At 35.9% G+C, this 20,409-nt stretch overlaps 3 protein-coding genes across 3 annotated transcripts in view; all 3 read left to right on the forward strand.

The window, feature by feature from the left end:
* Window positions 1-2,638: 2,638 nt before the first annotated feature.
* Window positions 2,639-11,483, forward strand: LOC126718450 (cysteine-rich receptor-like protein kinase 2). The gene is made up of 8 exons (XM_050420646.1): window positions 2,639-2,731; window positions 7,845-8,722; window positions 8,848-8,961; window positions 9,207-9,346; window positions 9,442-9,652; window positions 9,965-10,199; window positions 10,489-10,639; window positions 10,771-11,483. The coding sequence occupies exons 2-8, from the start codon at window positions 7,957-7,959 to the stop codon at window positions 11,110-11,112; spliced, it is 1,959 nt and encodes a 652-aa protein (XP_050276603.1). The 5' UTR covers window positions 2,639-2,731; window positions 7,845-7,956; the 3' UTR covers window positions 11,113-11,483.
* Window positions 2,695-20,409, forward strand: part of LOC126718449 (cysteine-rich receptor-like protein kinase 2) — a 44,794-nt gene continuing 27,079 nt past the window's right edge. The window contains exon 1 of the mRNA XM_050420644.1: window positions 2,695-2,731. The gene's annotated coding sequence lies outside the window, so the exon portion shown is untranslated. The remainder of the gene's footprint in view (window positions 2,732-20,409) is intronic.
* Window positions 2,989-6,222, forward strand: LOC126718448 (uncharacterized). Its single transcript, XM_050420643.1, has 3 exons — window positions 2,989-3,254; window positions 3,704-5,345; window positions 5,433-6,222. Exons 2-3 carry the CDS (start codon window positions 3,730-3,732, stop codon window positions 6,079-6,081), a joined length of 2,265 nt encoding a protein of 754 aa, XP_050276600.1. The 5' UTR covers window positions 2,989-3,254; window positions 3,704-3,729; the 3' UTR covers window positions 6,082-6,222.

Raw genomic sequence — 20,409 nt, forward strand, 5'->3', positions numbered from 1 at the left:
TGTTAAAATGACATTTTTTATGAGAGAGCTGACGAGAATGCTCTAAAAGACTACAAAAAGAGTTTTGTAGCATTAAGTGAGACTTACCAAACACTATTTTTTTAATGTTTATTAAAGAGTGATTTTATGCACTTGTTAGGGATTCTTTAAAAGAGTCTTACCGGGGAAGTAGCAAATACTTTTTGTTATTATATTTAGCTTCTCTCTAATTTAAAATGGACAATCACCTTTCCTAACAAGTAAACTATTTATTTTCACCTCCCCTGAATAGTTGAAAAAAGGTTTTGAAAATCCCGGGGAAAAAAAAAAAACTTAAAAAATACCAAAATTCCAATTAGAGGGTATGAGGATGACAATTTAAGTAAAGGGTAAAAATAGGACGCTAAAGATTTCTAAAAACTTTTTTTAGTCCTCTAAGAAAGGCTAATGTAAATAATTTGCATTTTAATGGAGGTGAGTGTCTTTATTTCAAACTAGATGGGAGGTGAGAGGTGATTGTAATAATGAAAAATCTCAAGGGAGATAATTACAATTTTCCCCAAAAAAGTATATTAACAATCTCATGAGATTGAGATATTTTTCTCAAAGTATGTGTGAATCTCACGTGTGGATCTTATCTACTATGAGATTATAGTTTCAAGAAGTAGAAATACTAGGGGGTGTGCATAGGTGGGGTTGAGGTTATTTTAATCCAACTCACCACGATCGAACTGAAAAAAAAAAAAAAAAAAAAAAAAAAAAAAAAAAAAAAAAAAACTCAACCCGTCACATGAGTCCAACCAAACTCATGTGGGTTGGGATGGATAGTTTTTTTACTTTTTTATATTTTAATTTAAAAAAAAAAAAAAAAAAAAAAAAAAAAAAAAAAAACCTAAGCACTAGAACAATAACAAGCAACAATATTACAGGTTCCACTGCCGTCTTCCTAAAATTCTAAGCATATATAGTACCACACACAAATTATTAAACCTACACAAATAATCAAACTAAGGGATTGTTTGAAGTCTACTTATTTTGCTGAAAATGAAAATTTTTTGCTGAAAGTATTGTAAATAAAGTTAAAAGTTAGCTGAAATAGTACAGTAGGATCTATAAATAGTACCAAAAAGTGCAGTGAGGCCCATAAATAGTAGCAAAAATAAGTGAATAGTAAAATAAGCTGACTTTTTAATTTGGAGACAAACACACACTAAACGACATTTAATTAGTAAGATATCAAATTATTTCTCAGTTGTAAATATCAAATAGTTCTATTTTATATCAATGAGAGGGACAAAAGAGTAATTAATAGAAAAATATAATATATATTTTAAATATAAATGAGTTGAGTTGGGTTAAAAAAATTTGTGAATCTCCTAACCTGAACTTGACTCAACTCATAGCCAAAAAAATGGCAAGTCAACTTAACTCAACCCATCAACTCATTGCACAACAACTTAGTGAAATACCATTGGCAAAAGAGGAAGAAAATTAGAACATTCACATCATTTTGAGTATAATAGAAAAATGTGTAAAATTTACACAGTTTTACCTAAAAATAACCTACACCAATAAGTAACCGTGTAAATTTACAGGCTCTATTCATTTTGTATTTAGTGTTTATTTTTTTCTTTATGTATCTCGAAAATGAAGAAAGATAGTAGATGGTGATTGTTAAATGTGAAAAAAGAGAACAATTAAAAAAAAAAATTCAAGAAAAATTTATATGTTAATGAAATATAGTGTAAAATAGATAATTTGATGTAGGGCGTTTTAAAAAGTGAGTATGTAAAATAAAATAAAATAAAAAGTAAATTCTTATGCCAATATAGATAGGAATTCTTGCACGAATTGATGCGATTGCTCTTAAGTAAGGGCAAAATGGTAAATCTAAAGGTGAAGAAGAGGACTCGTCATCCGCACTTGTCAAATATACAACCCTGCTGACTCTAGTCAGAGAACGCATTTTGTTTCACGTCACACTCCCAACTGCATTGTCCTATGCTATGAACGACTTGCGTTCTAGTCTAATTAAGTGTGTGTTAATTTGGCTTCAAATTAAAAAACCAGTTTATTTTATTATTCAGCTTATTTTTACTACTATTCATGGGCCCCATTGCATTTTTTGGTACTATTCATGAGTCCCACTATACTATTTCAATTAACTTTTACTTTTATCTACAGTATTTTCAATAAAAAGTTTTTAATTCCAGCAAAATAAGCTGATCCCAACAAGACTTTAAGCTATACCTTTTTTTGGTTGAAATCTTTCCTTTCGATCATTCATTTGACTTTTTGCATTACACTTAAAATATTTCTTTGACACGACACCTTTCCTTTGCACAGCCTTTTTTTTTTTCTTTCTCTTTCTTGGTATCATTTTTTTTTAATGAAAAAATATATATTATTTATTTTAACTAACTTTTATCTTTATCTACAGTACTTTTAATAAAAAAATTTTTAACTCCAGCAAATAAGCTGATTCCAACAAGACTCTCAGCTATGCTTTTCTTCGTTGAAATCTTCCCTTTGGATCCTTCATTTGACTTTTTGCATTACACTTCAAATATTTCTTTGACACGACACCTTTCCTTTACACACAACCTTTTATTTTTCTTGGTGTCATTTATAAGTTACAAATACATTAGTTTTTTTTTTTTTTTTTTTTTGGGTATATTTTTTAGTTCCAACTATATCAAATTCAACCACAGAAGCCCAAGCTCAGCATTTCAGCAACCCATTGTCCAAAAAAGTAAGTCACTCTAATCCTGGGATGCACGGACGCGGCGCCCAGGGTCGCGCACCCGCGTCCGACGCGGCGGGACGCGGCGACGCGGGAGGGACGCCGCAGACCGCGCGTCCGTCCCGCGTCGTGCCGCGTCCCGCCACGTGGCAGTGCCCGAATCGGGCCGACGCGGCTCAGATCGGCGCCGATACGGCCGAAATCGGCGCCGACGCGGCCGAAATCGGGCCGACTCAGCCTGTATCGGCCGTATCGGCCTGTATCGGCCGAAACGGCCGAAACGGCCGAGTCAGGCCGAAATTAAAAAAAAAAAAAAAAAAAAAGGTGCAAAACGCACCGTATTACTAAACCTAAGACTCCTAACTACCCAGACCCCCTCAAACCCTCACATTTCGTCCAAACTCTCAAAGTTCATCTCTCTCACTCCGCCCCTCATCTCCCTTCTCTGTGTGTGTCACTGTGCTCTCTCTATTCTCTGCGTTTTGGGCGTTCTGTGAGTGCTGTGTGCACACTGCCCTGCTTCAGCCTTCAGGTGTGCTCTCTCTTTACTCTTTTCTTGAATTTTTATTGTTTGTTCTTTACAATTTCTCTCTGAATCTGAAAATTTATATCCTTGACTGCTTGCTGTGTTTTTTTACTTGTTTTTTCAATTATTTCTTGTGGGAGTTGAAGGGTTTTGTTAACATGTGATTTGTGGTTTGTGGGAGTTAAAGCCTTGAAGGGTTCTGTCATCTGTGTTTGTTTGCTGTGAACGTGGTTGCTGTGTTCTGGTTGCTGTGTTTTTTTTACTGAACTTGGTTTAATTGATCATTAATTTATTGTGTTAATAGTTATTATTTGTAGGTTATTTGTGAGAGTTAAATGGTTTTTTTGGTTCTGTGGTTTTGCATTTTTTTGCTGTGAACCTGGCTGCTGTGTTTTGTTGCTGTGAATTGGTTTGATTTATCATTAATTTATTTAGTTAATAGTTATTATTTGTAGGTTAAATTGAATCTATTGAATTTACAATGGACGAAGTTAATAGCACAGAAAGTTCACAAGAAGTGTCAAATGCTGAATCTCCTCTTTGGCAGTATGTGACTAAAGTAGAAAAACCGGCTGGTGCATCTGTTAAATCTGGTGGAAACACATATTTTAAGTGCAACTATTGTGATATAGTTTTTATGGGATCCTATTCTAGGGTTAAGGCTCATTTATTACAAATTTCCGGCAAAGGTATTAGAGCATGCCGTAATGTGTCAAAGAGCCATAGGTTGGAAATGCAGCGAATGCATGATCAAGTTGAGGCTAATAAGTTAGAGCAAGAACAGAGAAGTCAAATTCCCTTACCCCCACCTCCACCTCCCCCAGGCCGTGGGATACCTATTTCCCCATTTCGGAGACAAGAAGGGAGAGAAGGGAGTGATAGTAGTCATAGTACAAATCCGGTTGATGCTAAGAGGAGGAAGGTGACTATGAATACTACTTTGGAGAAAGCATTTCAGAATAATGCTAGACATGATTTAGATAGTAGAATTGCTAGGATGTTTTACACCGGTGGGCTTCCGTTTAACTTTGCAAGGAACCCACATTATCGTAGTTCCTATGCATTTGCTGCTACTCATAGCATTCCGGGTTATCTTCCTCCTGGATATAATGCTTTGAGAACAACACTTTTGCAAAAGGAAAGAGCCCATGTTGAAAGACTCTTGAAACCAATTAAGGACTCTTGGCTTGAAAATGGTGTAAGTATAGTTTCTGATGGATGGTCAGATCCACAAAGGAGGCCTCTTATTAATGTTATGGCTGTATCAGATGGGGGTCCAGTATTTATAAAGGCAATTGATGGGTCAGGTGAGTTCAAAGATAAGCATTACATTGCTGGGGTGTTGAAGGATGCTATAAAAGAGATTGGGCATGAAAAAGTTGTCCAAGTCATCACTGATAATGCAAATGTGATGAAGGCTGCTGGAGCTCTTATTGAGGGTGAGTATCCTAAAATATTTTGGACACCTTGTGTTGTCCACACTCTCAATCTAGCTTTGAAGAATATTTGTGCAGCAAAAAATACTGAAAAGAATGAAGTTACATATGAGGAATGTAGTTGGATTACACGTGTTGCTGATGATGCATCCTTCATACGTGTTTTTATCATGAATCATTCTATGAGGTTGGCAATGTTTAATGAATTTTGTCCATTAAAATTGCTCCAAGTTGCTGATACTAGGTTTGCTTCGGTGGTTGTAACATTGAAAAGGTTGAAGTTGATAAAAAGATGCCTTCAAGCCATGGCTATTAGTGACCAATGGGCTTCTTATAGGGAGGATGACGTTGGAAAAGCTCAAAAGGTGAAAGATATGATTCTAAGTGATCTTTGGTGGGATAATATTGATTATATCCTTGAATTCACGGCACCCATTTATGATATGCTACGAATAGCCGACACAGATAAGCCTTGTCTTCATCTTGTGTATGAGATGTGGGATTCCATGATAGAGAAGGTGAAAGCAGTGATATATCGACATGAAGGCTTGGAAGATGATCAATATAGCTCATTTTGGGTTGTGGTGTATGATATACTCATTGATCGGTGGACTAAAAATTCTACACCACTACATTGCTTGGCTCATTCCTTAAATCCTAAGTAAGTATATTCATTATCTATTTTCCTTAGTTCACCCTTTAGTAAAACACACATTTGATCTATATTTGTTTTTTAATCTTTAACTAGGTATTATTCCATTGAATGGATTTCGGAGAATCCAAAACGCATCCCTCCACATCGGGATCATGAAATTTCTATGGAAAGAAGCAAGTGTTTGGAGCGATACTTTGAAGATGAGAATGACTTAACGGTGGTGAAGTATGAGTTTGCTAAATTTTCAGGAGGGAGGTTTCCTTCACCAAGTGCCTTGACGGATAGGTGGACCTTACTACCGTTGGTTTGGTGGCAATACCATGGCTCCGCATTTCCAACTCTTCAAACCCTTGCCCTTAAACTTCTTGGACAACCTTGCTCATCCTCATGTGCTGAGAGAAATTGGAGCACGTACAAATTCATTCATTCCTTAAAAAGAAACAAAATGGCTCCTGCACGCGCTGAGGATTTGGTATATGTGCATTCTAATCTTCGACTCTTGTCAAGGCGCAATGAAGAGTACATACATACCGCAACAAAGATGTGGGATATTGCGGGAGACTCTTGGAATGAGAGCGACATGCATGGAGGAGCTGGAATTCTTGAGAATGCAGCTCTTACACTTGATGAGCCAGAGTTGGAGGCTATAGTTATTGGGAATGTTAACACTAGTGCTACTACTAGTGAAAGTGAAGTTCGAAGTGAAGCTATTGATCTTGAGGATGATGATATTTGTGTTTGATTGTTTTGTTGATTATCTTTTATTTTGTTTTAGTTTCAAACTTATGAGTTGTATTCTAATTTCCAAACATCATGGAATGTTTTAGTTTCAATCTTGTGGATTATATTTAATTTATGAACATCATGTTTTAGTTGTTATCTACTATTGCTCTTAAATTTGGTATTTGTTTATATAATGTGAAAAAGTAAAAGTATGCTTAGCAATATATTAAACATATATTATAAAAATATTTTTAATAATTTTTTAATCGCCGAGTCCTGCCGCACCCGCACCCACCTTTTTCAAAAATTGCCGAGTCCCACACCCGCACCCGCACCCGCACCCGAGTCTCGAAACGCACCCGTGCTTCATAGCTCTAATCTAACCTCTCCTACCATGGATTTTTCTTTTCAAACTTGTTGTAAATTTTGTTTCTTATCGGTGGAATTGAATATGTGAGTTTTGAGTTAATTTGATCTTTTGTCTTGATGGATTTAATTATTTGTGATAAAGTTGATTGTTTTCTTCTGCTTTTAATTAAGTTTAGTATAATATTGTTCCTGCAATAAAATCATCATCTCCTTTTCATTTGCAACTACTGGATTTCAATGAAAAAAGGTAAAAAGAAAACCAGAGTTTACAAGTTAAAAGTTAAAACCAGCTAAGCTTGAAGCACGTATACAGTTGTACTTAAAATATATTTATCTGTCCCAAAAAAAATTGATACCTATATGATTTGTTGTTAAGGACAAGTAATAGAAGATGGAGTTGAACTCCGAATTTTTTCACTAGGTAATAAATAAAGTTATTACCGGGATTCGGGAAAGGATTTTTGGAAAAACAGACAGAAAGTGTAATCTTGAATAGAGTAGTCGGTGTCCAGTAGCGGGCAGTGCCGAATTGGCGGGGGGTGGAGTTGTGATCTGGTCGAGGCATTTATCATTTTGGGCCAGACTTAAACGTTTTGTGGGCCCATATTATATTCTTTTTTTTTTTTGGTCTGTAGGGTCTCTGATTACTACATTTCTGATTTTTTTTTATTAGTAAACTGGGTCGTAAATGTGATTACTGTCCTTTCACTACTTAGTGATGCAAGTACCATCACACAGACAATTTTACAACAAGACGTGCCCTTTTGGATTGAGTTGATCGAAATGAAAAGCTCAACCGTTCACACTTCAAGGACTGTGTCAAAAAAATCAATGCTCTTACTGTCTAATTAGTACATTTTTGGTTTTAGTTTCACGCCTCTAAACTATGCTAATGGGGATCGAGGATATTTTTTAACAAGTTGTGTAACTACTAAGCACTTTTTTTTTTTTTCCACGGTATGTCAAAGTGACAAGTTATGATCGGTCTAACATCATTTTTGTAGGGGTTTAGTATCAAACATACTATTTTCACGTACTAATCATGACTTAATTAACTCAAAAAGTTGTGAAAAATGAGCAAAAGTGTATGGATTTAGACTTTCTCAGTTTCTCTTCTCCAACAAAGAATCAAGTTTATCTTGAAATTTGCTCCATATTTTACTTTAAAAAGATGCCGATATGTCAAGAATGAATGCCGTTGGATCCCACAATTACGGTGAGATGGCTGCAAGCATGAGTTGACATCAGTATGTCCTAGTGTGAAAAGAAAAGACTGGAAAAAAAAATTGAAGGAACAAGCATTTAAATACATTATAATGAGGATTATAAACGCTTCCTCGTTTGCATTGTCATCTGTAATTGTCATTCTTTATTCTCAACAAATTTTCTTACCTATTCTCTTCTTCTTTATAGGTACCCAACAACTTTGTATTTCTTCTTGCCATAGATAGTACTGAAACTCATTGTTCAACAGCCTTACAATTAATATCAGATACAGTAATACAAATACTAATTCATACCAAAAATGAAGAAAGAATTCCCGTTTGTCCCTTCCCTATATCTTATCTTCCTTGTTATCAAGACTTTATTAATCCTAGAAACAGCAATGGGAGATCCAAGATCTCAAACAGTAAACTTGACATGTGGCAACCAAATGGAGCACAATCCCTCTGTTTTTGTTCCAAATTTTGTTGCTACAATGGAAAACATCAGGGACCAAATGCGAGCTTCAGGTTTTGGATTAGCAGTTTCAGGTTCAGGCCCTGATACTAACTATGGCCTTGCCCAGTGCTATGGGGATCTCTCTTTAACTGATTGTGTCTTATGCTATGCTCAGGCTCGCCTGGTTCTTTCCCAGTGCATTGGTTTCACTTCAGGTCGTATTTACCTAGATGGTTGCTTCATGAGGTCAGACAATTATAGCTTCTTTCAGGAGTATACTGGACCTGGTGACAGGGCCATATGTGGGAATACAACTAGGAAGAACTCAATGTATGAAGAATCAGTTAGACAGGCTGTGAGCAGTGCAGTTCTGGCAGCTCCAAACCAAAATGGCTCTGCAATATTTCAGGGGGCTGTACATGGGGCAGTGAATGAGACAGTTTATGTCCTGGCTGATTGTTGGAGGACTTTAAATGCAAACTCCTGCAAAGCATGTTTAGAGAATGCATCTGCTTCAATATTGGAATGCTTGCCTTGGTCGGAGGGGCGAGCATTGAACACTGGCTGCTTCATGAGGTACTCAGACAAAGATTTCCTCAACAAGAAACCGGGAAATGGAAATTCAAAAGGTAAATGAACTAGGAGTTGGTCAAACGTGTATCATTATGTTTGGTGACCCAACTTGTAGGTTTAGGAACCTTTTTATCATAGTAAATTTGACCTGATTATGAGTTTCGATTCATGATTTTTGCAGGGACAACCATAGTGATAGCAGTTTCAGTTGCCAGTTCGGTGGTTCTGCTGGTAGTTGGAGTAGCAATTGGATTTTATATCTGGAAGCACAGATATATACAAAAGAAACGAAAAGGTAAAAAGATTTTTCTGGAAAGATGTGGCAGTCATGGTGCAATAATCTCAATATTATATCAAACCAAAGTTGTAGGAATCTAGATGCTTGTACTTCACAAAGCCTCCAAATGTGTTAAATATGCTTCTAAAAAGAAGGAAAAATTTTAGGCAGCTCAATCTGCTATATAATGCATGATTGATTGCCTCCTTTGATTACAAATTGCTACCCTAGTTCCTCATTACTATTCAATTCTGGTTCCCTAGGTTCAAATGATACAGAAAAGCTGGTGAAAACACTTAATGACAGTAGCCTGAACTTCAAGTATTCCACACTTGAGAAGGCTACAGGATCTTTTGACAACGCCAACAAACTTGGGCAAGGAGGATTTGGAACAGTTTATAAGGTAGTTTTTCCTCTTTCTCATGCCCTCATAAATTTCCCTAACCAAATCCACTTTATCAAATTTTGTCAGAGATTTATCAGTTTTCTCTGTCACAGGGAGTTTTGCCTGATGGAAGGGAGATTGCTGTCAAGAGGCTTTTCTTTAACAATAGACATAGAGCAGGGGATTTCTACAATGAAGTTAACATTATAAGCAGCGTGAAACACAAAAATCTGGTCAGGTTATTAGGATGCAGTTGTTCTGGACCTGAAAGCCTACTTGTCTATGAATTCCTGCCTAACAAAAGCCTTGATCGATTCATCTTTGGTAATTATTGAAGTTTTACATTCATTTGTGAAAAATGAGTAGCTAAGATTCTAGAAAAATTGGTTGGGAATGCGTGGTCTGATGGTTTGGAGTCGACGTTAGCATGCACACTTGTCCATGGATTAATGGCGAATACTCATGAAAAAGAAGAAGAAGATGGGTTTTAGCAATTAGGCATCATAAATAGTGAAAGATCCATAGCTATTGGCTACTACTTACAGTCATGTCTCATTAAGTTAATAGTCAGATAAAAGATGATAACACATACTAACAATTTAAGTACTCTATATTGTTTTGAAAAAAAAATGACAGATGCAAACAGAGGTAAAGCACTGAACTGGGAGAAAAGATATCAGATTATTGTGGGGACAGCGGAAGGTTTGGTGTACCTTCATGAGAACTCCAAGAACAGAATCATTCATAGAGATATAAAAGCTAGTAACATCTTGTTGGACTCGAGACTTTGTGCTAAAATTGCTGATTTTGGGTTAGCTAGATCTTTCGAAGAAGATCAGAGTCACATCAGCACTGCCATTGCAGGAACACTGTAAGTATCACATTTCTTTATTGATTGTTTGAATCATTGAAGGGTTTTAAATATCAAATTTCTGCAAATCCACATCTGAAAATTTTGTAACTAACATTAAAGCCCAATATAAGAACATGTGATTGAACATAACCACTCTATGGAGGATCCATAGCTAACGCTAAAAAATTTGTGACTAAGATTTGGTTGTTGTTGTAGAAGAACAAATATTAGTGATAAGAGATAATAATTTTAGAAGTTTATTTTCCCATGTGTTCAGAACAATACTAATTTATTTATGTCTATATAGAGGATATATAGCTCCAGAATACCTAGCCCATGGTCAGTTAACAGAGAAGGCCGATGTCTACAGCTTTGGAGTGCTTTTGTTAGAGATTGTTACAGGAAGACTGAACAACAGGAGCAAAACCTCAGAATACACTGACAGCCTAATCACAATTGTAAGCTTTAAAACTTCATCTTCCAAAAATAGTTCTCTTATACTCCAATTTTTCTGACAAGAAAGATTAATTAACTGAGCTCTTCTATCGTTTTCTCACCTGTAATATGTTTTCTTTTTTGGACAAAACAGACATGGAAGCATTTTCAATCAGGGACAGTTGAACAATTATATGATCCAAATATAATGTTGCATAATCATTACAACATAAATGTTAAGAATGAGATTTTAAGAGTGCTGCATATCGGACTTCTGTGCACCCAAGAGATAAAGTCATTACGACCAACAATGTCAAAGGCACTACAAATCTTAACAAATAAGGATTGTGAACTCCCTGCACCTACAAATCCTCCTTTTATAGATGAAAGAACACTGGAACTGACTGACATGTGTGAATACCCATGTTACCCTCTTAGAGCAGGATATTCTACTTCGATTGCTACTATTTCTGAAATTTCTTTCTGTCCTAGGTGACCACGTTGGTATTGTCTCTGGCAGTTTCTTTGTGTCCCAGTCACCATAATAGGAAGGAAAAAGGATGGTTTCTCACAAAACCAGTGCTTGCATGTTGTCTTTTTAGATGAAAGAAACCACAGATCTCAAGTTGCAACCTCGCCTCGGCTTCTTGTTGGCATTTGGCAGCCAACTGATGCCTGATGGTGGTGCACACGAAGTAACTCCTAATAAATCAATCACCTCTACCTTATGAAGGTAGAGTTGATTGATTTATTGTAAATTTTTGTTCTTTCTGTACATCATTGCTTGTGTAACGTAGGATGTGCCTTCTAAATCGTACTAGTGTCATTTTTTTTCTTAATTTTAAATTATTTGAGATATTAGCTTTATTTTTTTTGACCGAGAGATATTAGCTTCATAAATGTAGTATCTTCATTTAAATGAAAAGCCTGATGAATCAGCCAAACTTCCAAAGAATATGAATGAGCAGAACAGGATTGGTTTTGTTTAACATAATTTTCCATTTTAGCACCTACAAGAAAACACAAAATACGAAAAGTTGAGAACTTCATGTCCACAATTTGAGAACAAATCTTATTGTTGTTATGCTCTAGTTGAGCCACATCAGCGGCCATATCACTTATTTTCAATCATTTCTCTCTTATGTTTTGACTCTTTTTATTTATTTATTAATTTTGTAGTTTACTTTTACATTTTTTTCAACTTTTCCCCTTCCTTTTTATCTTTTTATCTCCCCACTACTATCAACATTAATATCACTCTTCTTTTATCCTTTCATCTTCCTTTTATTTTGACTATTCTTATCCTGATTCTTTTACTAAAAATTTGTTATTCTCTCTCTCACTCTATACATATTTTATTACATAAAAAGGTTATTACTCTCTCTCTTTCTCATGTTTTTCTCTCTTTTTTTTTTCTTTTTCTTTTTTTCTTTTTTGGTTTCTTTTGGGTTTTTTATTTTTTATTTTTTTTATGGTATCTTGACTTTATGTTGATGAATTTCCATGTTCTTTAGAACTCTACTATTATTCTCTCTCTCCCTCTCTTTCCTTTTTTGTGTGGATTTTTTTTTTAATGTTTTATATCTTTACTTTAGGTTGATGAATTTGTGTGTTCTTTAGAACTCTACTTTAGGTTGATACATATCACTACAAAAAATAAATAGGATTAAATTGTATTTCACGCTCCAAACTTTTTGGTTTTGTGTTTTTAAGTTGTGATATTTCTTTTTTTTTTTCTTTGATGTTAAATGCTATCATATTGCATTATAAAGATAGTATATAAGAATATAATATTATTCAATTACATAACATGACTTGGATAATTTGGTGTGACTATATCTTTTATTTTGACTATTTTTCTTCTCATCTTATTTTCTATAAATTTATCTAATTCAGGTCTCTCCCGAAAAAAGGTAATTATTCTCTTTCTCGATTATTTATTCTTTCTTGCAACTTAACTTTAGGTTGATGAATCATTGTATTTTTTTATAACACTCTTTCTTGATTATTTATTCTTTCTTCCTTTTTACCTTTTCATCTCCCTACTACTATCAACATTAATATCATTCTTCCTTTATCTCTTCATCTTCCTTTTATTTTGACTAATCTTATCCCTACCCTTTACTATAAATTTACTATTCTCTCTCTCACTCTATAACATATTTTAAGCTGTTATATTTCTTTTTCTTTTCTTTGATTGTTAAATGCTATCATATTGCATTATAAAGATAGTACTTAAGAATATAATATTATTCAATTACATAACATAACATGACTTTGATAATTTGGTGTAACTATATCTTTTATTTTGACTATTTTTCTTCTCATCTTATTTTCTATAAATTTATCTAATTCAGGTCTCTTCCGAAAAAGGTGATTATTCTCTTTCTCGATTATTTATTCTTTCTTGCAACTTAACTTTAGGTTGATGAATTATCGTATTTTTTTATAACACTATGTTGGGTTAATATACAATTTTGTGTGTGTTTTTGAGTTCTCCATCACAAGCCTTTTCTCTCCATCTTATAGCTTTTGTTTGATTTTTGTTTGACATAATACTTAGCTATTTTGAAAGTGAATATTAGAATTTATATCAAAATACAATCTTGCTATGTATTTGAATGTGTTTCTCAACTATTTAAGTAATATCAAGTGTAATTTTGTGATGAGCTTTGATTATTACAATATCTCATTTAAGAAATGAGAAATTTGAATAATATATTTTAAACTTAAAGAGTTTATTTGTAAGAAAAAAAAGAAGGAAAACACAACATACCAAAATATAATTTAGAAAAAAATATGGACTACCTCGAAAAGAAATAATTTCAATCAAACACAACAAATACTAAAATGATATATATATATATATATATATATATATATAAAGATGGATAGATGAAAAATAATTTTAAAAAATTTTTGATTTTTTTTGAGTGAATAGTAATACTTATTAGAACACATACGAAAATAATAATATTAGAGATGAAAAATTATTTTAGAAATTTTTTGATTTTTTTTTTAAGTAAAAAGTAATACTTATTAGAATATACACGAAAATAGTAATATTAGAGAAAACTAATTATTCATCATACCACAATTATAAAGTAATCATATATTCCCACGCATTGCATGGGTTTGCAACTAGTGTAAATAAAAGTAGAGATCTCATGTTAGTGAGTATGAGATTGTACCATGTGGCGCATTCGTTGAAGTTCTCGGTTCTAAATCAACAAAGTTTACATTTATATCAAAGTATTAGTTAATTAAATTAGCCAATAGAATAAATGCATATATTAATTATCTATAGTTGTGCATTAATAATTTATGTCAAATGAATTTATATCTATATGACATTCTTACTCATGTTTAGTTACTTTGACAAATGACAATAATTGACACAAAAGCCATAAAAAAAAAAAGTAATATTTGTGAATTCACTAAAATAAATCTTAGCCCTTTAAATTTCCTAATTCCTTTTAGTCACATGTAATATATATATATATATGTGTGTGTGTGTGTGTGTGTGTGTGTGTGTGTGTAATAGAATAAATTATTTATTTTGTTATAGCATGATAAAATTTTAATATAATTTTTCTAAGATTTATATAACATTTTTTTTTTAATGTGAGAAACAATTGAAACACTATATCATGCAACAATTAAACCAATGTCCAACAGAAAGGGGAAAAAATTAGTAACACACAACCAAGAATGTAAAAACAATAAACAAATAATTGAAGGATATATGCATAATTTTAGTAGGCATGAAACATGCTTATCTATATTAACTACTATATCATGCAATTTTCAATTTATGAACACACACACACACACATATATATATAGTGTGATTTCTATTTTGTCTATAAAATAACTAAAGATTACAATTTCTTATAAAGAAATTTAATCAAAAATACTTTTTATACATCGATAGTTGGGGGATTTGAATCATGAATGTCTCTATTGGAAACTAATGAGTCAACCAATTAAGCTATAAGATTCTTGATAAACTTATTGAACTATTGGAGAAAACTAATGACAGATTGCACCGCACATCATGCGGAAATTTAACTAGTTATATACAAAGGTGGAATCTTTCTTGTAAATCAATATTGTTTTTCCTAACTTGGGTATTCAAACTCTTTAAGAAACTCATTATCGACATTCAATTTTTAGGATAATATGTTCCACAATACCATGACTTAATCAAGAATGATGCAAATGAGAGGGGTGGTTTTATTTTGGTGTCTCCAAAACTAGGAAGCATGGAAAATAATGCATTTTTCTCAAGTAACAGTGGTCGATACATATATGTACTAGATACCTTTGGGACACACCAACATGCCTGTCCCAACTTTTGTTTTTCCCTAAAAAGAATGTTGAAATATACACCCATGATACAGTCTGAATACGATCATAACCAAACCCGTGATAGTAAAAGATAACTCAAACTTGTGAGAATTTTTATTTATATTTTATGTATTGGTTTCAATGTTGAATACTTATCTAGTTATTTTTTATTAATTTTTGTAATCCTGGTTTGATTTCTAAACATCATTTAATGGTCATAGATTCAAATTAAAGAAAAACTTAGCAATATATAAAAAATATATTTAATAATTAATTAATTCATGTATCTCCATAGTATCGTATCCTAATTTTTCAAGAATTATCATTTCGCCAAATCCTTGTCCTTTTATAAAGACATTGAGAAAACATATTTTGGGGCTTTAAATATATATTTTTTTCAATATAGAATGGTGTGATGGGCCTTTTTTGTATTTTGGACTGGGTTGTTTCCTACCGTACTATGGCCCAATAGTTGTTTCCTGCCGTACTTGTGCACAAGCAAGGACCCCTTTTTGCAAAAACCCTGGTCAAGTGCCCATGGCAAGGGGCGTTGTCACAAAAACATTATGGCAGGAGACACATAATATAATATGGTAATAAAAAGATCAACCAAGGATAATATTTAAACAACTTTGCAACAGGAAAGAGAAATGATAATATGAGTATGGCAGAAATAAGTTAGCAACAATGAAAAGAGCAGTGTTTATGCTAAAACAGTCATGATAAAAGAGGGAAAGGGGATTGGTTTGTTAGACTTAGATCCTCAGCAAATTTAAGTCTAAGAAGGGAACCAATCTCCAATGTGGGCAACCTTTCAGGGTAATCCTGCCGTAAAAATTGCCCACTTTGGAAGAATTGACCTAAACGGTTTATTCTTAAATCTCTTGGCTGACTAGAAGGTAGGTTGTTAAGAGAGAGAGAAGGGAGCAGCCTATTGGTGCATGCCTTATCACACTTTTGTTTCCTCACTTTTCTTCCTACTCTCTCGTTTTCTTTCTTTCTTTCTTTTGCTTATCCTTTCAGTTTTTTCCTTTAGCTTTCTATTTCTTTCTATGTTTCTATTCTTTCTTGTTTTTTCCCTCTTCCTCCGTTGTTCCTCGCTATGCACAATAAGGCTTTTTTATACTACCTGTCATAATAAGATTTACCATTTTACCCCTCAACTACTTTTGGCCTGTTGTGGGTGCCCTTCCGTGGTCACCCACTAGTCTACTGGCTGCCCTGCCACCACCACTACTCTGTGTTGGCTGTGCTACGTTCTATTCCTAGAAAAAAGGAATTTTGTTTTATTTTTCTTGCTTTCCGTAGCATTCCCATCCAAATAAGGGTTGGGTGCCCTCTCTCACTAACTCCTACAGCATGCACCTAGTGATTCCAACTCATCTCATCCTCTTTTGGGTGGTATGCCATCCCAGCAAGACATTTCCTCCAAATGAGATTGAGCGGGAATCCTAGAATAGACTTCCCCATTCTCCCCACCACCAGACCATACCTTTTCTTACCTTTGGCCCATGGCCCATCGCGCCTGTATTGGCTGGGTACAAGTGGGTATGCCTGAGCCTTGTGCATGCTCCACTCCCATGTGAGTCCATGGTTTGTCTGTCGTTCATGCATTTGCCATTGTCTGTGAGTCTGTTTGGTCTTGCTATGCGTTTCTTCTACTTATTTTTAACCTTTTGTGGCGTGGGTGAGTCTGGGTCTTCATTCTTTGCATTTTGTTTCCTTCCTAGGTTGGGTCTTGCTTGGGCACGAGCCCTTTCTTCTTCAATTCGGCCCTTGTTTCCCTTATTGCTGGTTTGTGGGCTAACTAGTATTCCTACCATGCCACTCCATTGCTTGTGCCATGTTATTACTCGACTTGTGCTTGTTGGGCCTCCTTTGGGCCTATCATGTACTTTTCCTTGATTCAGTTCACATTGCTTAGTATTTCTGCCGGGTCAATTCTCATATCATTTTGGGCTTCATCGGCCTATTTTATTCCTTTAGGCATCCTCAGCCCGCTTCAGTCTTTTGGGCATCCTTGGCATATTCCATTCTTACATTCTCATGGGCTTTTACTAAATCTTTCGGGCTTCCCCGACCCAATTACCATATCCTTTACTAATTCCTTTCTTTGGGCTCCTCCAACCCATTTTTGCTTACTTTCCATTTCTTATAATTCTCATGGGCTTACTACTTTCTTCTTTGGGCTCCCTTGGGCCCATTTTTTTTTTTAGGCATTTTTTTACTATTTTGGTAGGCATGTGAACCATTATTCCTGCCATTTGGGCTTAATGATTTTTTTTTTCTTTTTTTGCTAATTCTTCTTTCCTCACTCTTTGTTATATTGTTGGGATTTTTCTTGCCATTGGCCCTTTTCTTTTTTGCCAAAATGGGCCTTAACATTTAGCCCCCTGCACATATGAATCGCTCATGCGGTTCATATGTGAATAAAAAATATTTTCTCTCCTTTTTTTTTTCGCGGGTTTTTTCAAACAATGGGCCCCGCCTCATTTTCTTTCTTACCGAGAACAGTGTTGTCTCTTCGGATTTCCCAGTTTAGCAGTTATTCTGAAACACAAATTCTGCTTCATTAATACGATGCCTCTTTTAACGGCGGACCTGTTGCATCCTTTCACGTCATCTTTATTGTCATTAGTACTTAGACTCATTCCCTTTCCATCATTTGTATAGAACATCTTTTCATTCCCTTTTCTCTTCACCTTGTCTTCTTACTCAAACACTTTCACCCTTCTATTTTGACCAAATATCTCATCATGACGCCGGTGAAAAGCCAAGGTTCTTCCCGTCGTAAGGGGAAGGAAATTGCCGTCAACGATCCTGTTGCCAAAGTAGTGGGCAAAGACGCTCCCCTTTCCAAATCGGAGTGCTTCAAGTACAAGGAAGGGAGTCGTAACCCCGATAGTGAATGCGATGCTCACGCCCCCTTTCTAATGGTACCCGGTGACTACTTGCCTCCATCGCCGGGTCGTGTATGGCTTTCCATTTGCCACCGTGACACAAAGGTGTCTTGGGCCCCTCTGGCTTCTTCAATCCCCGATCTTGATATTCACCAAGGTACTTCACTCCTCGTGCCCATTCTCTTCGAGTTCGAATTAGGCACTTTGTTAGATTGGAAGGAGTAGGTAGATGAAAAGTTGGCTGATATGGGTTTCATGGCGACATTACAACAAGCCAGTGTGTTAAAGGCCATTGTCTCATCATGTTGCCTATCCAACTATAGGGATTTGTTCAACCTTCATCATCTGGTTTGCCGATGGTGCACCACTACCCATACCTTCTTCCTTTCTTGCGGCAAGATCATTGTGACCTTGGAGGATGTGGCAAATCAACTGTTGTTGCTCATTCTTGGCAATGTGGACCCAAGTGGTATGGAATTCTTTCTTAAGAATGAGGTTGTGGAGGCCGAATTGAAGAAAGGGATGAGTGGTAACGTGAAGTTGTCGCATTGGGTTGGGACTTTCTCCAAGGCTTCAAACGCAATCCACCGTGCGGCCTTCGTTGCATTCTGGCTCTGTAAGTTCATATTTAATTCTCACCCTCATTACGCTATAAAACCTTTATATTTCCAATTGGCCATAAAGATTTCTGCCGAGATGAGTCTGCCATTGGCCCCTATGTTTCTAGGTCATCTGTATTTGCAGTTAGATATCTTGCAGAGTGATGAGAAGCAGGCGGGTTCCTGCCATATAGTCACCACTTCCGCCCACAATACCATCTTGCAGCATCTACTGTGGGAGTGTTATGCTAGGCATTTGGCAAAGTGTAAGTCTGTCCATTTTGCTAAGGAGAAGTATCGTTTGTGTCTGAAGGTTATTACTGGTTTTTGTGATCGCTTTGTATCTGACTTTCCGTTTGCTTACCGCTGGGTTAGGTTGAAGCCATTTGGACATCCTGCCATGGAGTTCTTTGATAAAGGAGTTGGTTTTTGTTGGAGAGCATACAGGAATCTGGGCACTGGTTACACATGTGCTGATTTTGTTATGGGTCCCCTTTCTGATACTATCGGGACCACCACCTCGTTGATTGCCTTTAACAAGAGGGGGATTACATACTTGGCAGCCACTAATACTGGGTGACTGCCTTACCTTGCTGATGAGGGCATTCGGTTTGTGCACTATTCTGCCAATAGAGTGAAGAGGCAATTTGGGTTAGATCAGGACATACCTGATGATTTTTTCTACCATCCTAAAGTCTGTTACTTCTGTCCAACCCTTCTTGCGGTCTAGTGCTTTTGAGTTTTGGAGCAGGCGTTTCACGACAATCGCTATTCCAGGTTCTTAGAGAAAGGGTCTCTGCACAGTTGCGATGCATAGGTATTGACAGGTTGTGATGACTTTATTTCAGAAGGAGTTGTTGGGTAGCCATGGGTTTTCTCTCATTTCTGCTGATGGTCTTCATGCCATTATATCTGCCAACCCTCAATTACTTCTTCCTACCAAGTCTGTGGTGGCGTACATTAGGAAACAGAGTCAGTCTGCTATATTTAAGTGGCAGGTAAAAGAGAAAGGGTGGTATTTGTATGTTGGTGAGTACCCTACAGGTTGGGAGAAGAAAGTGAAGGTGGTGAACCTTCCTACACTTGCGAAGAAGGGTTCAGTGTCTCGGTCTGCCAAGCCTAAGCTTGCCAAGAAAGGTGATGACTCCTCTAAGACTTGCTTTGACATTGTCCCCTATGAGGGCAAACTCCCTCCCATAGGTAATATAGTTCTTGAGGGTTCTCCTCCTCCTTCTGCTCGCACCCGTTTCAGCTGGCAACCTACTGCAGGCAAGCCCAGGCCTTTCGCTCCATAGCCATCCACAGATGCTCCACTTTCTAGTAGGACCTGCAACAACAAGAGAAAGACATCTCTACCACCTCCATCTGCCACTGCTGAGAGGAGAGTATGTTATCTCTAACCTTGCTTCTTCTTTATTTTTTCTTATTCATGAGACCTTCCTATGACTAACCCCACATGCATATTTATTTGCTTCCCTTCTCTTTGTTCCTCTTTTTTCTTTTTCTTTTTTTATTTTTTTACTTCTTGGCAGTCTAAGCATAAGGAGGATACTTCTACCACCTGCCCTATTTTACTTGACGAGCCCGAGTTGGAGGTATATCCCTTCCTTTTGCATGCATTCCCGTTGTCACGTGTCACCATGTGCTCTTTCCTTTTTCTTTTTTTCTTTTTTTTTTCTTTTATATATCACTATTAATCCTTCCTTCTTCTCTTCTCTTCTCTTTCTTTTGTTTTTAGGCTGACTCCGAGCCCCTTTCTATTTATCACCCTACAAGTGAGGAGGTCTCCGCTACCATGGGCATACCTATGAAGGGTTTCTTTGATGGGGCAGATATTATGGCAGAGGCCATGGCCTCTACTCCTACTGCTACACAAGGAGCTCCTGCCGAGACTTCGATTCCTTCACCTAAGCCTAGTCCTGTTGAGGAAAGTGCCCAGACCGA

This window comes from Quercus robur, chromosome 3 (genome assembly GCF_932294415.1).
Source record: "Quercus robur chromosome 3, dhQueRobu3.1, whole genome shotgun sequence".
NCBI lineage: Eukaryota > Viridiplantae > Streptophyta > Magnoliopsida > Fagales > Fagaceae > Quercus > Quercus robur.

Coding starts and splice junctions, on each gene's coding strand:
- LOC126718448 (XM_050420643.1), top strand. CDS start 3,730: ATGGACGAAGTTAATAGCACAGAAAGTTCACAAGAAGTGTCAAATGCT. Junction 5,346..5,432: donor GCTCATTCCTTAAATCCTAA/GTAAGTATATTC, acceptor ATCTTTAACTAG/GTATTATTCCATTGAATGGA.
- LOC126718450 (XM_050420646.1), top strand. CDS start 7,957: ATGAAGAAAGAATTCCCGTTTGTCCCTTCCCTATATCTTATCTTCCTT. Junction 8,962..9,206: donor TATACAAAAGAAACGAAAAG/GTAAAAAGATTT, acceptor CTGGTTCCCTAG/GTTCAAATGATACAGAAAAG. Junction 9,347..9,441: donor GATTTGGAACAGTTTATAAG/GTAGTTTTTCCT, acceptor TCTCTGTCACAG/GGAGTTTTGCCTGATGGAAG.